A 19373-nucleotide genomic window follows, 5' to 3' on the forward strand; every position below is an offset into this window, starting at 1 on the left:
GGTTCCAATGTTGCCTCAAGAGTACTTGGGTTACAGGAGTACTACTTGCTAAGTCTGTTTGTGGAACACAAGGATGAGAGGAGTTTTGAGTTCAGCAACAATTGCAAGGGCCACAAGTTCCCCAGGCCTGATCTATATGATGGGACCTGGGACTGCATCACCTGGATGTAGAGGGACTGCATGTTGGCTACCCCTGTTGTAGATAAAGTCTTACTCCTCTGCAATAAATCTGATTTCTCTGCTACTTAACTCAGTAGAAGTCAAGCTAAAAGAGTTACACCATGAAAGACAGTTGCAATTTTCCATCTGATAATAGTTTAATATCTTTTTCAAAAAACAAAAAAGAGCCTTGATTACATTTACCTACTGTGGCTAAAACCACGTCAGACAGTTCAGTATCTTAAATAAGAATTAAAGCAATAGCTTTGGCTAAAAAAAAAAAAAATACACCTGGAAAAGTTACATGATCATAATATACAATATATAAAAAAACAAAAAGGAGGTGGAAAGATTTTTTGAAGGCAGCAAATATAGTTCAGGCATGTAAGAATGATTTGGACCTAATCACCTAAGAAATTTAAAAAATATTAGGCACAATCCAGTCCTATCACAGGCACATTCAGAGGATTCCCATAGTATCAACAGAGCTTTGCCCCACCCCCAGACAAGGGCATGCGTACAGATAGTGTGTTTGAGGCTGGCCGGGGGGTGGGGTGGGTCTCTTTGAGCCTCCTGGAACCCTCTGAGCAAAGGAAATATGTGCACCATGGAAGTGAGTTGTGCCGCCATTTAATGTTTTGGAAAAAGAAGCAAAGATTCAAAGTGCAGGTGCTCCATTTGTCATTCAACGTATCATTCAGTAAATTACATTATACATTATTCATCTATAATAAAGTGACAGTGTTTTCATTAAGACTTTCAAACATTCAGTTACATTTCCTTGCAAATCCCCCCCATTACATTCCTGCTAATAACTGTTTTAAAATGAAGAATTAAGCTATGAATTCTTAATCTACCATACACTAGGTTTAAAATGTTCAACAACATACAATTATCTACAGAATTTTATTAAAAACCCTCTCATTTTTAAAAGGGGTACTATGAATTGTTTAGGTCAGGATGTTGGCATGTGTCAAGGCAAGTCCATGGCGGTATCCCTGAAGAATGTATTTTAAAAAGTATTAGGAATCACTGGCCTCTTTAAAAAAAAAAAAAAAAAATTATATCAAGAGACATCCACCAGGGATGCTGCACAGAACTTACTTTCGAGTCCTAAACAAGTTGACAGCATCCCTTTCTATTTTTAGCACAGCCTACTAATCTCGTAACAGGCATCGGGTTCCAGTGCACACATGGTGCTCCCTGCCTGCAGCAGCTTCTACTTCCCCATTCACGGCAGTGAGGGAAGCAGCTCTGCATGAGCCAAAGGCATGTGAACATTGTGCTACCTCCCTCAAGGGGAAAGGCAAAGACAAAGGAACTCCATGTGCACGCTGCAGCACACAATGCTTGTGCCACTTTTAAGTTCTTCCAGTTTCTTCCTTACCAGGATTTCAGGCCTGTTTTTAAAACATACACAAACTTTGTTCATTTCTAGACTTAAAATTGTACTAATTGTCACCATTTATCCATGGATAGCAATACTAATAACATACCCACCACTGACAATGATCCCCTCCCCCCCTATATATTGACGATAAGACAAGCATTCTGATAATGTTTCCCACAGCGAGAGAAAGTTCAATATAACATGTTCACATAAGCAAGAACTACCACCTTTTGAAAACACCAGGACCTGTGCCAGGCAGTAATAAATATGTAATAAAAACCCAAAAAATAGTTTTTTAAAAACCCTCCCTACCTGGGCCCACTTAGCCTGACATAGCAGAGATTTCGTAGTCACTCGCAGATATTATGGGTTTGCCCATCATCCGCACATTCTTGGCATTTGTAATCCTTGCCATCATGCAGACTGGCTTGTCGAAATACCGCACCAGGGCAGGTTCAGTCAAGAGGGAAGCCAGAAACTGCTCAAAGGTGATAGCCCAGTCTCTGTCGATGCTCATGCTTCTAGGTAGAGAAGGGTTGCTGCTTCGCACTAAAACCGTGTCCTCCCCGATGTCTTCACAATGCAGCTTGTCTTCCTCATGAGAGCCTGCACTTAGGACGGAATAGGAAGACATGGAGCTGTCGTCTTTAGTATCGTCATCTGAAATAAGCATGGAAGAACCAGCTCCATTGTCTCTAGGAGAAGAATCTTCCAGCTTGATGTCCTCCATCTGTGTGCCATCACCACAAATATTCTCTTCCTCATCCGCAAGGAAGCCATCTTGAAAAGGGTCACGTAGTCCAAGGTGATACTGCTGGCTTCCCTTCTTCTGAAGCAGTGCGTTCTGAATGGCTTTGCTGCTACTCTCCGCCTCCTTAAGAGGCTGCACACTAAATAACTTACCAACTTCCCCAATCTCCAAAAGCAAACTTGTCACAGCTGCAGTAGCGTGGTAAAGATCCTGCTCATTGGGGTCTTCACTAAACATGTTATACATTGTCTTGCACAATTCAATAAACTGCCCCTAGATGCAAGAGAGAGGAACAAGGTTTTGTTTCTTAAATATCTATTATACTTTTGTATGGGGCTCCAAGTTGTCTCCCATTCTAGATCGTGACCATGTTCACACTTGCTTAGCTTCAGCAGTAACATGTATTAGGTGCTCCCAGTTAATTGACTGAGATGCAGGGGAATTAATGGGAAAAGGAAAAGGAGAAAGGCACAATTGTTCTCTGTATATTCCTGGACATGTAATACCAAATTAACAATTACCAACATATATTTAAACTTGACAAAATCAGTTCCTTTAAAAAAATTCATATAAGTGTTACTAGCATCTAGTGCTTATGCCAATCAAGCAAACTTTTCTGAGGCAGATTATGGCAACAGAGATTCCTGCATATTCTTACCCAAAAGAATGCATGCGCCAGCCTAAGCTGCCCTCCTTAAACTATGTAGAAAAAGATTAAAAGTTAGGCATTTATTAAGTCACAGGGCTTAATCTCGAAAAAGTATGTGTATACGAGGGGAAGCTGTGTAACTATAGGTGACAACAGAGCCATCCCTGGGGGGTGCAAATAATGATGCAAATCATGTTCTTTGGGTGCACTGTATTACACAGGGAAAATCTGCCTCTGAAATTTGAACCAAAAGGCAGAGAGCCTAGACTCCCATATCTTTGAAGAAAATGTCTAGATTAGAAGAACTCTGAATGCTTTTAACAGGTGACAGGGATTGACTCTGAAACTATATACAAACAAAACATGCTTCTAACTCCCTGCAAGTGCCTCTTGAACTTGCCTACGCCAGCAAAAAACTTTAAGACGTTTGGGATTCAATTATACCAGTTGTTTCAAGGACACGCACCTTTTACTTAGGATTCCCATCCTGCTAAAAAACAGAAAAGAGCAGAGTACACTCTAGAAATTACCTTCATTGTTAACTAAATTCAGAGTGTAGGCTTTTTATTTAGGGTTACTTACAACATTATTTGGCTTTAAGCAATTAAGCATTACGTGAACTAATGGACTTCAGGATTTGCCCCACATTCCTGCAGTTGAATGTGAATGTGTTGAGAAAATAAAACTACCAATCTCTCTCTCATACATGTGCCTTTTTCAGAGGGAGGGACTTTGCTTTTCAAAATAGGGGAGGGGGGAAAATAAGCTATGCCACCAGCTGACTTTTGAATGCAGGCACACCCCTCTTCCCATGCCTGCTTTTCTGGGGGCTGTAAAAGGGGATGCAGGTGAACCAGGGGTCCTGCCCAATCACTGGCCACTGTTACTTAGCATTTGGGGTCTGTTCCCAAATGAGGCTGCCTCCACATAAAGGTGTGGAACCCCTGAAAGTGCAGGGCCCAGAGTGGTCACCCTGATCTCCTACTGTGTAGGACAACTCTGGATGACTAATTAAACAATCTATGAGGAGGAGATCCAACCTTGCAAATTTCCCTGTTGTGAGCACATAAACCACCACCACTCTGCCATCTCTGATAGCAGTAACAGCAAAAGAAAAGGGGGTCAGTGAGATCACAGGCGTCTTTGGAGCTGCTAGATCAGGCTTCCTCAACCTCGGCCCTCCAGATGTTTTGGGACTACAATTCCCATCATCCCTGACTACTGGCCCTGCTAGCTAGGGATCATGGGAGTTGTAGGCCAAAAACATCTGGAGGGTCAAGGTTGAGGAAGCCTGTGCTAGATCTAAACAACTCTCCTATTCCCTGACATGTCCCCAGAACAGATTAGAAAGTGCACCAGCCCTGGAGCTGGAGTTATTGATTTTGAAAGCTACTGGGACTAATGGGAGAGGAAACTCTGAAAGAAAGAAAACCACTGGTCAAAAAAGAAGAAACCTAGAGAAACACCCTCAACACAAGCAAGGCTTTAGATTTGGTGGTGTCTTGACTTCATATTCTTTCCCTTCCCACTTATCTCTCCCTCTCACACAAACCTCTGCCAATCTTCATTTCATTATGCACCTGAAATTTAAACAACTTTTTCCAAAGCATTATGCATGCAAACAAATTGTGCATTTTTCTCTTTTCTGTGAATGAACTTCAAATGCACCAACAATATTCTATCAACATCCCTCTTCAAAGCTAATAAAATAAAGGCGATTCACTGTTAAAAAGTCTTACATTTTTGTTCAAAAATGACTAAAGGATTTGATCCACAGATCTTTGTATGGGTTGCTGCATGCATTCACCTGTTGAAAAAATGGCTTATGCTGCCAGCTTTATCACTGATTGCCAACTGGGGGGAAGTGGGAAAGGGGCTCCTTTATTTGCATTTAGAAGTGTTAGGGACTAACATACCACCTATGTTACAGAATGCACTACTTGCAGACTCAACAACCTACTCTGTGCTTAGTTGCTGGATACAGGGACTGAGACCTTACACACCTTTTTGTGTGTTAACAAAAGCTTACCTGATTGAGTTTGGGCAAGTCCTTTGCACTCTTTGCTTTGGCTTTATTCTCTTGGCTCCACATTCTAAGGTAGTTTCTATTATCTTGAGAGTTCTTCTTACCTAACAAATGTTTTGCCAAAAAGCAAGATTATTTTTTTGGGAACAAGTTGGATAACAAAAAATTATTTCCCCATCCCCTCCAATTTAACTTCATACCTTTTTCAGTTTTCACACTCACATTAACGAAACTCTCATCTGCTCCATGTTTGTTCCTGCCATCTACGCCAACAACTAATGCACAGAAAGAACAAAATTAATGCACTTTGAGACACCTCTGTATTTACACATTTGGTTACATTAGTTAAGCACAAGACCAGGAAAGCTGGTATCAGCCAGGCCTTCTCAGGGTGTTTCCAGCAATTCATCGCTCCCCTTTTTCCAACACAGCTGATGAGTATCACACTTTTGGTATGTGGGCATCCTGCTGCAATCTCTCCACACAAGAAGGCATGACATACCATAGACAATGGCACAATTAATCTGAGTACCATCTTTTTTTAAAAGCGTCTCAAATTAAAAAAAAAGCAAGCTAATTTCTGCTGCCTCTATACGCCATTCTGTGCCTACTCACCCTCAACTGGGAACCCAGCCTGAGCCACAACCTCAGAGAAGGTGATCGGATATGCCCTTCCCTCTCCACATCAAGTAAATTTCTGTGACCTTTGTTCACAGAGGGGGTACACCAAAAGAATCCAACACCTTTCTGGTCTCCTGAAACTCCCCTCTACCCCAGAAACTTAAACTACTTCAACCATGAAGCTGATGTGGGTTTTTTTCCCTTCCAGAAGGCCAAAGGGAAGAGGGTGATTTATTAAATCCACAGTCCTGATATTCAGAGAGAAAACTGCAGCTGGCTTCTGTTTTATTTTGGGTGCAAGAAGCTTTGAGTTTATATTTGAAGGGGAAATTGGGAAATTGATGCGGTCATGAAAGAGGAGAGATGTGAGGTAAAGTCCTGTACCATGTGTACACTCTGGTGTGATGTCTTCAAAGAAGTACTGTGTTGCTTCAAAAGCAGAATCCGGCTCTTCTTGATCAGAGGATGGGTCTGCGCATAGAAGCATCAAGCATCATCATACTTGGACAGATCAACCAACCCACTTGTACATATCAAAAATGCCAAACCCCCTCCCACTACCAATATATATTACAGATTTATTATTTTTAAGCAATCTATTTCAGGGCAATAATAAATTACTAATGGATAGGTTCATGAAACAGCACTTCCTATATAGAAATGTGTCTTAAATGTCTGATATAAAAGTCTTGGGCACAGATGTCCTTATATGTGCCAATTTAGATGAACAAAGGCTTAATTATGGTCTTTGTAGAAACGTGCAGGTTCTCGGAAGCCCAGTGCTGGGCATCACAAGGCAAACACATCAATGTTGGGGCTATTTGTGGATGGGCCCTAGAAATTAATGGCACATGTTTTAATAATAATGAAAACAACAAACTATTGCATACCTGTACCTTCCAGATCCTGCTGGATTACAACTCCCATAATCCCTAACCACTGGCCATGTTGGCTGGGGCTGATGGGACTGGGGAGTCCAAAAAAGATCTAGATGGCCGCACAGTATCCCCCTGTTATTTATAGTAACTAGATGCTATGTGCCGTATTTTTTGCACCATAACACTCACTTTTTTCCTCCTAAAAAGTAAGGGGAAATGTCTGTGCGTGTTATGGAGGGAATGCCTACAGGTGGCATGCCTATGGATTTTCCTCCTCTAAAAACTACATGCGTGTTATGGTCGGGTGCGTGTTATAGAGCGAAAAATACGGTATTTATTTTTGGTCTATATGTTTATTCCATTTAGCACTGCCATGCATATCTTTTTGATGACAAACAGAGATTATGGCTATGCCTCAGAGCACAGCTACCCCTCCCATTTAGTATGCGCGAATAGAAATCCCAATACTGGTTGGTGGATGAGTTACAGCAAATGTCCCATCAACAGATGCAATCCTATGCATGTCTACTCAGAAGTAAGGCCCACGGAGTTCAGTGGGTCTTACTCTCATGTTAAGGAGGCCAAGAATGGCACAGTTAGTGGAATCTTTAGGTATCTGGAATGGCCCTCTGCTTACTTACCAGGCAAAACATGCATTTTATACAGTAGCTTCAGCTTCTCTGTAAGATCTCCATGGCATGCTGCACCTAGAAGAAGTCATATTTGCTGTATCAGAATTACTAATTATATTTTAATGCGGCACACCGAATCTCCCAGACATTTAGAAATTAGTTATCTATCTTAAATAAGGAATTATACCTTATTCATATGTAACCTCCACAAACATACATAGCAAGTGCAGAGGGGAGGGGAAGGATTTACCTGCTTCTTTAGATGCTATATATAGAGAAAACAAGGGTTATAATGTAGTAATCCATCCAATGTGGCCACATCGATACAATTTAGACTCCATGTCTGAAGACATAAACTCATGTATTCCAAATTAACTACTGAAGAGGGATCAAACAGTTAAATACTGGACTTTAGCTTTATTTTGGGGATTGTAAACTGTGTGCACATCCAATATGCATCTCAATTGCTTAGGAATATATTTGCATAATTGCAGTTTACTGTTTGTTTGAATCCACCCACCACCATTGCCTTAATCTGAAAAAAATGTTGTCATTTTATCTCACAGCAGAGTACATGCTGGGGAAAACTTTGACTATATGAGAATTTCACATGCATCAGATAAACTGCACTTTTGTTAGAAAAGACAACATGCCATGAGCAAACTTTACTGGCATACAATGTACCTCTTTTAAATTCTTAACCACAAGATATTGAGGCATTAATGTGCTGAGCGCAATTCAGATGTTGCTTGGCTTTTGGGATGACAAATTCTTTACACACTTCAAGTGTTCCAATGTGTTTAGATTGTGGCTTACTATGTAATTACTACACAATAAATATATATCGTTTTTATTTAATGGTAGCATCCAAATCCACATAAAAACTGCATGTTAACAGGTATAAGCTCTGATATTTCCCTTCTATTACATTCAAAAATATATAACTGAATGGGTATATAATTGAATAGTAATTGCTCCTATTAACCTATTGCTTTAAAATGACTGCCAAGAATATAAACATATCCAGGTTATGAGAACACATGTGTACATGTGTATATAGCCTTTTAAAATACAATTGTCTCATATAAGGCTGCATACCAAGCTAATGATTTCACAGTTAATGCAATTGGGAGAGACAGGCCTCAGGTTTAGTAAAGCAGTTAAATACATGCATTGTTCTTACTTAGTCCAGAGACAAATTCCCGAAAGTTGATTAAGGAATCTCCGTTTTCATCCAACAATCTGAACAAGCGTGCCGCCAGAACATCAGAGTGAGTACCACAGGCCCAAGGAAAGAGGAGAGCAAACATGCCCTTGAATTGCTCAAAGTCAATGCGGTACTGTTCTAAATAAGGCAAGCTTGGGTCATGGCGGTCCGTGGCATTGCTGGTGCCTCCCCAGTAGCAGCTAGTGAGATGCTCTGCCTGAAGAAAAGCAAGGCACACCACATTGCTATTATTAGGACAATATTCACATCTCTTCTGGCAGCAGGATCTGCCATCATGATTTACGCTACTTTTGAACAAATGCAATTGTTGACAAATTCCACCTGACCTAGAGTTGGCACACAGAGTGGTTAACATTACAGGACTATTACTACTATACCAGGACAGAGGTGCCAGCTTGAGTAAAATATTGGGAGGGGACCCAGGTAAGCCCCACGCTGCATAATCAATCACATGACATGGCACACTATTTGAATGGCAATGCCCATCAACTGGGAGGGGGAGGAATGGCCCCCTCAAATATTTTACTGGGGTGGCTGAAGGAATCTCAGCTCCTAGGAGTTGGCACCTATGTACCAGGATGACCCATTCTCCATAGAGCACAACCGTAACACAGAACCTAAATAAGATTAAGCCATCTACATTTTGTAGTCACAGAATCTTTTCTATTATGAAAAGTTCACAGGTGCTATGGAAACACTGGTTATACACCCCCACTCCACACATGTGAGATCAGGGACACGACTGTCAACCATGGAAAAGAAGAGTCCAGCTTGCCCTGTTCAAATCTTGCATCTATGCATAAGCGTTTTATTGAACGACTGATTTCATTACATTTACAGTGAACGCTAGGGTTGCGAACGTGATCTGTACGGGAGGCACGTTTGCAACCCACACCATTTGCAACCCGCAATGCCGCGTCTGTGCACGCGCGGGTCGCAACTTAGTGTTTCTGTGCATACGCCAAAACCTGGAAGTAACCCGTTCCGGTACTTCTGGTTTCAGCATGGTGCGCAGCCTGAAAGTGCGCAACCTGAAGCATCTGTAACCCGAGGTATGACTGTATAACCTGCTTTTCTTGTCTGGAACTCAATATTTGTGCAAGCAGAAAAGGATGCTATCCAGACTTTGCCTTCTGTAGACAGAAAGGCTCCTTCCATTCATGGAAGGCTTTTGATCAAGTGCAGGGATCCAACTAGCAACGTGGTTGCGACAGAAGGAGTGCCACCTCTCCTCTAACACAGTTCCAGGGGATTCCCAACCCTCAATAACAGTATGGGAGGTGATGTTGAGGGTTTCAGTCAGTTTCTTCCACCCTCTGCCAGTGGGGCTGTCCCTCAAGTTGAAATCCACACAGATGATGCTCCTGCCCATTGGAGTGAAGTCCAGATTTGGCCATATGTACTGATATACATCTCAGCTTCCATTATACCATGGCTATAGGGACCTTGCTCTAGTAATTGACATAAACGGCCTCGGCTCAGTATACCTGCAGGAGCATCTCCACCCCCTTCATTCAGCCCGGACACTGAGGTCCAGTGCCAAGGGCCTTCTGGCAGTTCCCTCACTGCGAGAAGTGAGGTTACAGGGAACCATGCAGAGGAGCTTTTCAGTAGTGGTACCCGCCCTGTGGAACGCCCTCCCATCAGATGTCAAGGAAATAAACAACTATCTGACTTTCAGAAGACATCTGAAAGTAGCCCTGTTTAGGGAAGTTTTTAATGTTTGATCTTTTATCATGTTTTTAGTATTCTGTTGGGAGCTGCCCAGAGTGGCTGGGGAAACCCAGCCAGATGGGCAGAGTATGTATGTATGTATGTATAAATAATAAAACAACAACAACTAAAGGAGGGTTGCCTCCCAGAGTTAGTGTCATGGATCTGAGCTCTCTGGGTTGCTACTGAGTTCCTTTTTCAACATATACTGCAATGGTGTTTTTGCAAAAAGTTACTGGATTTTTAAAACAACCACAAGAACAATTACTTGTGATTACCAATGTGAAAGAGTATCTACATGACAATTATATGGTTGGTTTCATTTCCCAATCTACATTTACTTTAATTAAAATATTCCATCCACATATTTACTGTCAAAGTGGAAGTGAAATAGTTGCTTCTGCATTATGGGTTGAACTCAAACACAACTTATAGTTTTTTCCTTTTTCAAACTGTTTTGACAATCAACTGAAATTTCACTGAAATCAGTGAGAAAATATATATGGAAGGGTACACAGGCAAGCTACATAATACTACTAAACAATGAATGAACTAGACAGCTATTTCAAATTTACCTTGAAAAGGGCATAGAGTTCCTCCAGCTCATCTATTGTAAAAGAGGTTTCTGTCACTATGGTTCGTACCTTTCAAAATGTGTAAGCAGAAAGAGTTTAGGCGCATGTAAGGCATTAGAAACCAAAACTCAAGAGACAATTGATTAAAATAGCACTCCAAGAACCTACCACATTGCGCTTGGTTGTGTCTTCTAGAGTCTGGATCACCTTCAATCTCTGTTTGAATCTCATTTGTTCAATCAAATCTGCCCGTATGCTTCCAAATTTCTAAAGGGAAAAATTATCACTCAGCTTTGCTGTAAACCTAGACAATCAGATCTGTAACTGCTTAAAGAATAGGCAGCAAAGAGCAGGAATAAATGGGAGTTTTCTCAAAATGGAGGGATGGGAGAAGCGGGATCCCTGAAGTATCAATATTGGGAACTGCGCTTTTTAATATGCTCATACATGACCTGGAGTTAGAGCAGTGTGGAGCCTAACATGTTGCTTGTTTTTGTGTTTCTTTCCTCACATTTTTACATTTAATCGCTGATATTTTTTCCTCAAATCACCTCATAGGAAGTTTTGATGAGCCTGAAGATATCCACCTCAGGATAAGGCCCTACATCGTCACTGAGCAGTGAGTGAAGGTGAGGAATTGGTGGCAGAGTGCTGTCCTTATTGGTCACGCTGTCCAAATACCTACAGGTGGGAAAAGGAATCAAATGGAAGCAGTGTAAGGTACGTCTTTGTGTGTAAAATTAATCCAAGCTTAAAAGCACCGTACATTCCATTTCTTCCCCAAAGTTTATTTAAAATACTCACACCCACCAAGTTTGGGTTTGTAACAGGGCTTAGTATGGGCATCTCCGGGTAAGGGCTGGAAATGCCCCCTGCCTGAAGCCCTCAAAAGCCACTGCGAGTCAGGGTAGACAATACTGAACTACATGGACCAATGGTCTGAGGGAATAAAGGCAGCTTCCAATGTTCCTAAATAGCTCAGAATGAACTACAAATGACTGCAGATTATAGCATCAACCCTGTAAAGGAGACAATTACTAAACAACCTTGTGTTTGTGATGGAGACTGGGAGATAATGACTCAGCTAAGGCTATCCAGCTGCTCCCTTCCAGTTAGCTAAACGAAAATAATAATGTTGGCAGAGCTTGTTGATGGAAGTCAAGCGGTAGGATGTCTGGCTTTTGGATAGTCACAGAAAACCATGTGGAAGAAAACGCTTCCCAGAGAACAGCATAACCTGCGACTAAACTCTGAATAAGACAGACCTGAATTTAAGCACCAGCCTAGTAGCTATAGGCCAGGCATAGGCAAACTCGGCCCTCCAGATGTTTTGGGACTACAACTCCCATGATCCCTAGCTAACAGGACCAGTGGTCAGGGATGATGGGAATTGAAGTCCCAAAACACCTGGAGTGCCAAGTTTGCCTATGCCTGCCATAGGCTATCAGGAATGCCATGCAGGGTGAATGTTGTGGGCTAGCGGAGGATGGACTGAGTGCGACATCCCTCCTCTCAACCCAGCATGAAAACCAAGTGGGCTGCTAGAGGAGGAAAGTCCCATTTTCTACACCTAGCATGAAAATGCAGCTGCTATTCCAACAGGCTAGTAAAATCATTTGAGACTAGTAAATTCTATGGGCTTGCTTGGACTATTGTTCTGTCTGTATCAAGAGACTGCGCCATATAACTGAGTTGCAATGCATATGCTCTGCATGCATGAGATCCCTGGGTGATTTCTCAGTATGAGCCCTTAGTAACAGAGCTGGGAAAGACTTTGCTTTGGGTGCTGTTGCCAGTGTAGCACTGTCAGTACTACGTGACACTGAATCATGTTAGTGGCTCCTCCAAGGCAGCTCTTTCTAATGAAATCAAATCATAGTGCCAGAGATGGGGGGGAAGGGGGGGGGATAGACTTGAGCAAAGCTGCTCCAGTGCTAGCGAGTGGCTAATTAGGGAGACAGAACATGATGAGTCAAAGTTATTCATTTAATGGCTATGCTTTCCCTTTATTACATGGAAAGCCCTTTTGGCAATGCAAAGTTACTGATTTAAATGGGGGAGTGGTGTGCTGCAAGAGCATTATGTACGACGGTCACAACTGCAAGATATTTTAAGCTTAGTTTATGTATATGCTGCTTTTCCACATGGAACTGTGCTGAAAGTAGCTCACACCAAACACCTTACTGTCAACATATATAACAATTGGAATACGTAAAAGCAAATTTGTTGTAAGACATTATAAATTCAAACAAAGCAAAAAAACAGTTCAATACGTATCTTATAAATTCAACATTACAATGAAATAGTCTAGACTTAATGCATAACAATTACAGTGCTGGGAAGAAGCTGTGGGGAAACATTTAAATATTTAACCATCCTAGTTAACAATAAAACTGCTAGCACATTTGCAAAAAGCTAAGCAGGGTCCTGTATGGTTTCAAATTGGATTGTGGGGTGGGGCGCTGCATGTTGAGATTCCTGCATTGCAGGGAGTTGGACTAGATGAAATTCCCAAAGGCAAAACTTACCTTCCAAGCACTGTCATCGCTTCCCCGTCATCTTTACAATTCAGCAACTTGTCAACATTTGCATCTAGCACAGCCAGTGCCAACTGGAATATCACCTTTATGCCTTCATAGAAGAAACAGTCCACAACAACCACGGCACTTTCAAAGGGCATTACACTGAGGAAGAGTGTGAGGAACCAGGAAAGGGATATAGTGGAGATGACCCCCAAGTCCTGCATACAGTCATATAATTGTGGAACATAATCTCGAGCTAACTCTTCAAAGACACCTTGATCCACCAGAGCTCCTGCAAGACATAATCAGTATTTGACGTATATGAAATGTTGATTCATAGAACATGCATTTAAGCCTATCTAGAAAAGCAGTGTGCAATAATTTTGCAATTAGCTTACACTGAACTACGTTACAATATCTTGCCACTCAGGAATCATCCTTTCAACATTAATTTACTTATTGTGTTTATGTATTGAAAAGAATCTGCTTCATGCAACTGACAAACATTACAAAAATCCATTACTCTGGGTCCTATTGCTCTAACTGGATCATCATAATAACATAAGGTCTTTATTGATTTTGACTTTTGCAGACTAAAAACAAAAATATATTTTATAGACTAGAAACAAAACAGGGAATGGCTATGTTTGGACATGATGTGAAACAAGTTATAAAAGGCAGTTCTCCAAAACACAAGGCAGAAGCCCAGCCACTCAAATGTCATTCAGCATCAATGAATTCAAGTATCCTTCCCCCATTGGTAGACCAAACCTCACTTTCCGGAAGCTTAAGAATTAGGTCTGAAATTCCCAGTGATTATGCTCTTACAAGTCTCCTTTGACATACCAACAACTCTCGTGTTGTAGTAATCTGGCAGCATGCGCTCACACAAAGCCACAAGCAGCCAGAATGCTTCCTCTTCCTTTGCATACAAAAGCAGTACCGATGTAACAATATTCATGGCCTAGAAAAAAATACATTCAAAAGTACATATACTAGATGTTAAATGGTCCAGATAACAGAGTCAATCAACAACAGCCCTAATTTGGGCCTAGTTTCAGAAAGTAGCAAGTGATTCCACAAAGTATTTTTCGAAGATGTTGAACCATGCAGCCTGGCCAATGTCAACAAGTTATCACACACACTCTCTCTCTCTTTCTCCCTCGTTTCCCATTCCCTTGGAAATGTGCAGAGGCAAAGGCCATGCTTTTCAAAGTCCAAGGTATGTGACTAAAAATGGAGAAGTAGTCTACTGTGTTACTACATAACAGCAGTTTTAAACCAGTCACCAGTTTTAAACCAAAGTCACTCCCTTTAATGGCAAACCAGGTGGTGGGTGCTGGTGGTTCTGTAGTAGCCACAAGATGGATGTATCAGCATGCTAAGGGATCCCTGAGGTTTGCAGAAGTTCTACCCCACCCCAAAAAAATCTTAAACATCCAGATGCACACAAGCCCAATGATCATCTGAGTATATTCAGCAGTGTCAGTTGGAAATGAAATGAAATGAAAACCAGAAAAGACCAAGTGTGGGAGGAGAAGAGAAGAGTTGAATGCCCTGCTTGGCTGGACCTTGAAAAGGAGAATTCCTGTTGCATATATTGCAACATTTTGCTGCAAGTCCCACTTGTTAAATTCCAGGAAGATTTAAAATTTCCAACCTACTCTACTAGATCAAAATTTACCATAAGTGCATGGAAGGTTTGGCCTCTGTGTGCAACAATAAATAGAGGGATAAGGAATTTGGGTTCTTCAAAATGAAATGAGTTTGAATTACCTGGCAGTATCCTATGTTTGGATTTCTAAATGCATAAGCAGTTAGTACTCTTCTCAGAGCAGCAATACCCATCTCATTCTGGAATGCAGGATGCTCTGGGAGAGAGCGGTGCAAATCCCTCTCAATCTCTTCTGTGGCGAGATTGTATTTCCCCATAGACTTCTCCACCAAGTCTTCATAATAGCCAGCGTGGGTGGCCATTTCATTAATAGCTCCTAAAAATGCAACAGAGCAAAATTGACAAAAGAGAAAGTAGGTTACAGATATATGCCAGGATCCAAAACAACTGCACAGTGAGTTGTGCATGCCCAAGGAGGACATGCCCCCCCACCCGCAGTGCTAATTGGCAAATCATTTTTGAAGTGAAGAAGGTTTTCACAAAAGTCTGTGATATGGCATAAGGGTTTGCCATTAAAATAATAATTAAAAAAAACCTCTCTCACCATTCAAATGTGCCTGAAGCGATTCTTTGGATTTCAGCCACTGAGTACAATAATCAGGTCCTATTCTTACAAAACCTCCCATGCTCAAGTTAACTGTCATAGACCTTTGGTTTACCACAGTGAGTTAACACACCTGCCTCCTCTTCTATGAAAAGTTTTGCAGTCTTAGTGGTAAGCCTACTGTGAGAAATCCAAGATATTCTGTATACAACCCCAAATACAGCCAAGATAACAAGTGTGTTTGTGTTTCTGTGTACACACACACACACAGAGAGAGAGAGAGAGAGAGAGAGAGAGAGAAAGGGAAATGTTCATTCAAATAAGATAGCAGAATGCAGTTTTATGTTCTGTGGTAAGCTACTTATAAATAGGTCATAAGAAATTTGCAATCCCCTTAATAGTTTCTCACGCCTATTATGTAAGCCCACAAAAAGCCTGCTTTGAGTTATAAGTCTCACTGCTGGCTCCATGATTTGGGGGCACTTCAGCAAGACATCCTCATTTGACCCCAGATTGGCTGCACAAACTGAGAATTCTATCGTTCCGTCTCTCTCTGTCTTGGTGCTGCATATAAAGCAAAAAAGGTAGGGCATTGGAAGTGTCTGTTCAGGTGTATGGACAAAGCTCTCACTGCTCCTTTTCTCAACCCAGGAGAACAGATTTAACTGGTAAGTTCATTTCTCTCTAATTTAAAAAAAGTATCTGTCAATCCCTAGGAATTTAATGAAGTACAAATTAGTCCACCTGCCTGCTGTTAACTAAATTCCTTGTGGAACTTGACACCTATGCCTACATCACAGAGGAGAAGTGTGAAGGACCATTTTATATGCTTTGCTGTACACTTCTTCTGAAGCAAAATTATTTTGGGCTACCAGGCAGACACTATTGATTGACCCGAAAGGAAAAGAGTTTCCTGCAGTGAATAGCAAGCCAGCTTTCCCACCAAGAAGTTGAACTTCCAAATATCTTATTTCGTTTTCACTGGTTGGTAAAATATACCTCACCAATTTAGGCCACAATCCTAAACACATTACCAGCAAGTAAATTCCAGAGAGACATTCTTCTAAGTAAACACACTTAGGACTGCAATTGTCAATCTCCATTTATCTGCAGCCAACATGTCCACTAGGGCACCAACATAATGAACTCCACAGAAGGATAAAGATCATATGGGAAACCTTTGACTTACCATTAATAAAACAATGTTATCTACTGATACCCACCTGACAGGAGTAGCCAGAGTTCCCCTCTCATGCTTTCCGGAATACCTTTCAGCACAAGGTCTCTTGTTTTCTCAGTCCGATACATACAGATGCCTTGGCCATATTCTGCAAAATGAATCTTCCAAGCTTGTTCTTTCAAAAATTCTTTTGCCTTAAAAATAATGGAGAGTACAATATACAGAACTAAAAATACTGTGTAACACAATCCTGTAATGCAAAAGAAGAAACCACCCCCCAAAATGTCATTTAATCCTTAATTTTATTATCAGGAGTGGTGTTCAGACTACTCTTTCAGCAAAGCTTTCTCAGTATACTCATTTTTAACATGACATTTTCTCATCTTGATGTCGCCTCCTAAGCATTTATGTACGTCCCCATGTATTTGCAAAAAAGCTACAAGCACTAACTATTATGACATGATGATTTCAAAATACACTAAAATGACATGCAGGCAAGGAACATTTTCCACCCAAAAGCCACATTCCCTTCTGGGAAAACTTCTGTGGGCTACATACCCATGGCGGGCATGGCTAGTGGCAAGAGTGGGTAGAGCAAGGAGTGCAAATCACCTTTGTACAGTAGTAGGCGAGTTTCCTACACAAACACACATCCATTTCTCAGCTCTTTTTGCTTTCCTGGATGGAGAATAATGAGAGTTCAAGGACACATTTCAGCCAGGCAAAAACACTCAAGGAAAATATTGCTGCGGTGTGTGTGTGTGGGGGGGAACCTGTGGAGAGATCCAAGGGCCAGCGAGAGGCCTGGAAGGCTACATTTGGTCTCTGGGCCTGAGGCTCCTCACCCCTGGACAACATCAATCTCTCCCTCCACCTTGTTGACAACAGAATCCATAAGGAAAATTAATAGGTCTAAGTCAGTGGAGAGGAACCTCAGGCCCAGCGGCCAAATGCAGCCTTTTAGGCATCTCTTTTTGGCCCCACTCCGTCCCAAACACCACGAGTGCTTTTGCCTGGGTACAATGTGCCGTTGAGCTGCTATGACGCCTTTCGCCTACCTGGATGGAAGATGACTGGTGTGTGTAGCAACCTGTGACACTTTGGCATGGCTGGAGTGCAACCTGCTGTGCCAAGGTAAGAGTCACCTTGCTCTGCCCACTCCTGCATCTGTTCCTACCCACTGCTGGTATGAGGAAGGTATAGTTCACATCTGTCAACAATTAATGCAGTAATCCAAATGAGAGTTAAAAAGAAGAAGAAGAAGGCGGCGTGACCTACTAATTTAGGGTTGAATTCTTCAGGTGAACGCCTCCGGTACATGGTCATTAGTGCCTGGGTTACAGTTGGGATGCTGTTGCCATTCAGGTTGAACTGCCGCTCTCCATCTGCTTCGGAACTAAGGCTTCTTTGAGGGCTTGAGGAGAGAATGCTGCTTGTCCTTGAATAGACCTGAATGGAGGAGGGGGGAAATCCCCACAATTTTATGAACTGTTCAGGTGCGGGAAGGAAAAGGGCAAGGATCAGTTTGTTTCCACGGTGCTAGGATAGTGGTACCCACCGAGTTGCGAATTGCAGATGCACACAAGGGCTTTCTGAGTTTTTAAATAGCTACATGTCAGGAAGCAGTTTGGCCCGCGCCTCTTCTCCTGTCACACTGCCTACCCTTCTCCGCTGCCAGCCTTTGTGCTGAGCTCGAGTAATTGGAACTACAGAGGGTGGGAAAGGAAAGGGCAGCCAGACTGCAGCACTGCAGCAGACAATCCACTTTGGCCAAATGCATTCTGCCATGAAGCCTCAAAGGCATGGCCCACCTCCACCCACGGCCCTCGAGTCAGAAGCCTGAACCCCTTCAAATTAGAAGCCTGCACCATGGTTGTCTGCAATGCTGGATTCCTGTGAAAATCATAAAGGAACTGCAGTGGATTTCAGGACTGACATTCGGACAACAGAAACAAGCTCCAAGGAGAACAAATGCATCCAAGCAGTAAAGCATTCAATCCTTCCATAAAATATTTCTTAAACGTTTTCTATAGTATCCCACACCCCAATGCCGCACCACATTATTTGAATGGAAGTGGAAGGTTTTCAATGAGCAACATAATATGTTTATGAACTTCCACTGGCAAGGTTATTAAAAATATGTACCTAGGAGCAATCTAAGAGCTGATTTAGAAGAGCAATAAAATTATGCTAGTTCTGAAGCATACTGTGGTCCACAAAGTCAGAGCAGTGATTTGCCAGAAGACATTTGCACCTTCGGGGTTTATTATTATTAAAGAGGAGCTTTGTATAAATAACAGCTCCCAGAAACTTAATTGGTAAAAGCACTGGGCAAACTAAATGTGCAACAGCTCTCTTATCAGAGATGCTCAGCTTGTTGGGGGAAGCAATATTGCAGTGGGCCTCTTGTGGCCCTACTGTAATCATATCCTCCTGTTAGCAGTCTGGCAATTCAGTGGATGCACTGCCATGCATGTCTGTCAGATTCTGTCTCTGGGACAGTAGCTGTATTCACATGCTGCACTAATCTGTGATTTAGCTCTATGTGGATGAGCCAGAATGAGTCTGAGTGAACCTGGGACCCTGGTTTTAAAAAATGAAACAATAATCAAAGGCAACAAACCTCTCGTTAGTTTAATTGGCCAGCTTAATAACCCAGGATCCCTTGGAAGGGGAGCATGCTGGGTCTCATCCAGGTAGTGGTAAACTATGGTTCTGTGCTACTAGCAATTGTGGACAGTGTGAAAGTGATCACCTTAATAACATAAAAGATGGAAGCCAAACTGCAACCAGATTCGTATGGGAGGTAATAAAGGGGAAGCAGAAACGA

General features: G+C 41.9%; 1 protein-coding gene across 2 annotated transcripts in view; it reads right to left on the bottom strand.

Annotated features, from left to right (window-relative positions):
- Positions 1–292: 292 nt before the first annotated feature.
- The window catches only part of TBC1D9 (TBC1 domain family member 9), a 52591-nt gene continuing 33510 nt past the window's right edge, over positions 293–19373 (bottom strand). Inside the window, exons 8-21 of one of the 2 annotated variants that reach the window (XM_083519866.1) lie at positions 17822–17992; positions 16587–16737; positions 14921–15135; positions 13991–14108; positions 13151–13436; positions 11174–11303; positions 10791–10889; positions 10623–10691; positions 8290–8530; positions 7116–7181; positions 5981–6067; positions 5176–5250; positions 4979–5079; positions 293–2573 (exon numbers count right to left, since the gene is read on the bottom strand). In XM_083519866.1, the coding sequence (XP_083375992.1) occupies positions 1872–2573; positions 4979–5079; positions 5176–5250; positions 5981–6067; positions 7116–7181; positions 8290–8530; positions 10623–10691; positions 10791–10889; positions 11174–11303; positions 13151–13436; positions 13991–14108; positions 14921–15135; positions 16587–16737; positions 17822–17992 (2511 nt within the window). In that variant the 3' untranslated portion in view covers positions 293–1871. Of the gene's footprint in view, positions 2574–4978; positions 5080–5175; positions 5251–5980; positions 6068–7115; positions 7182–8289; positions 8531–10622; positions 10692–10790; positions 10890–11173; positions 11304–13150; positions 13437–13990; positions 14109–14920; positions 15136–16586; positions 16738–17821; positions 18032–19373 lie in introns of both variants that reach the window. The other variant, XM_083519865.1, reaches the window with a different exon arrangement.

The sequence above is a fragment of the Podarcis liolepis genome (assembly GCF_965112155.1).
Source record: "Podarcis liolepis genome assembly, chromosome: 9".
Classification (NCBI taxonomy): Eukaryota; Metazoa; Chordata; class Lepidosauria; order Squamata; family Lacertidae; genus Podarcis; species Podarcis liolepis.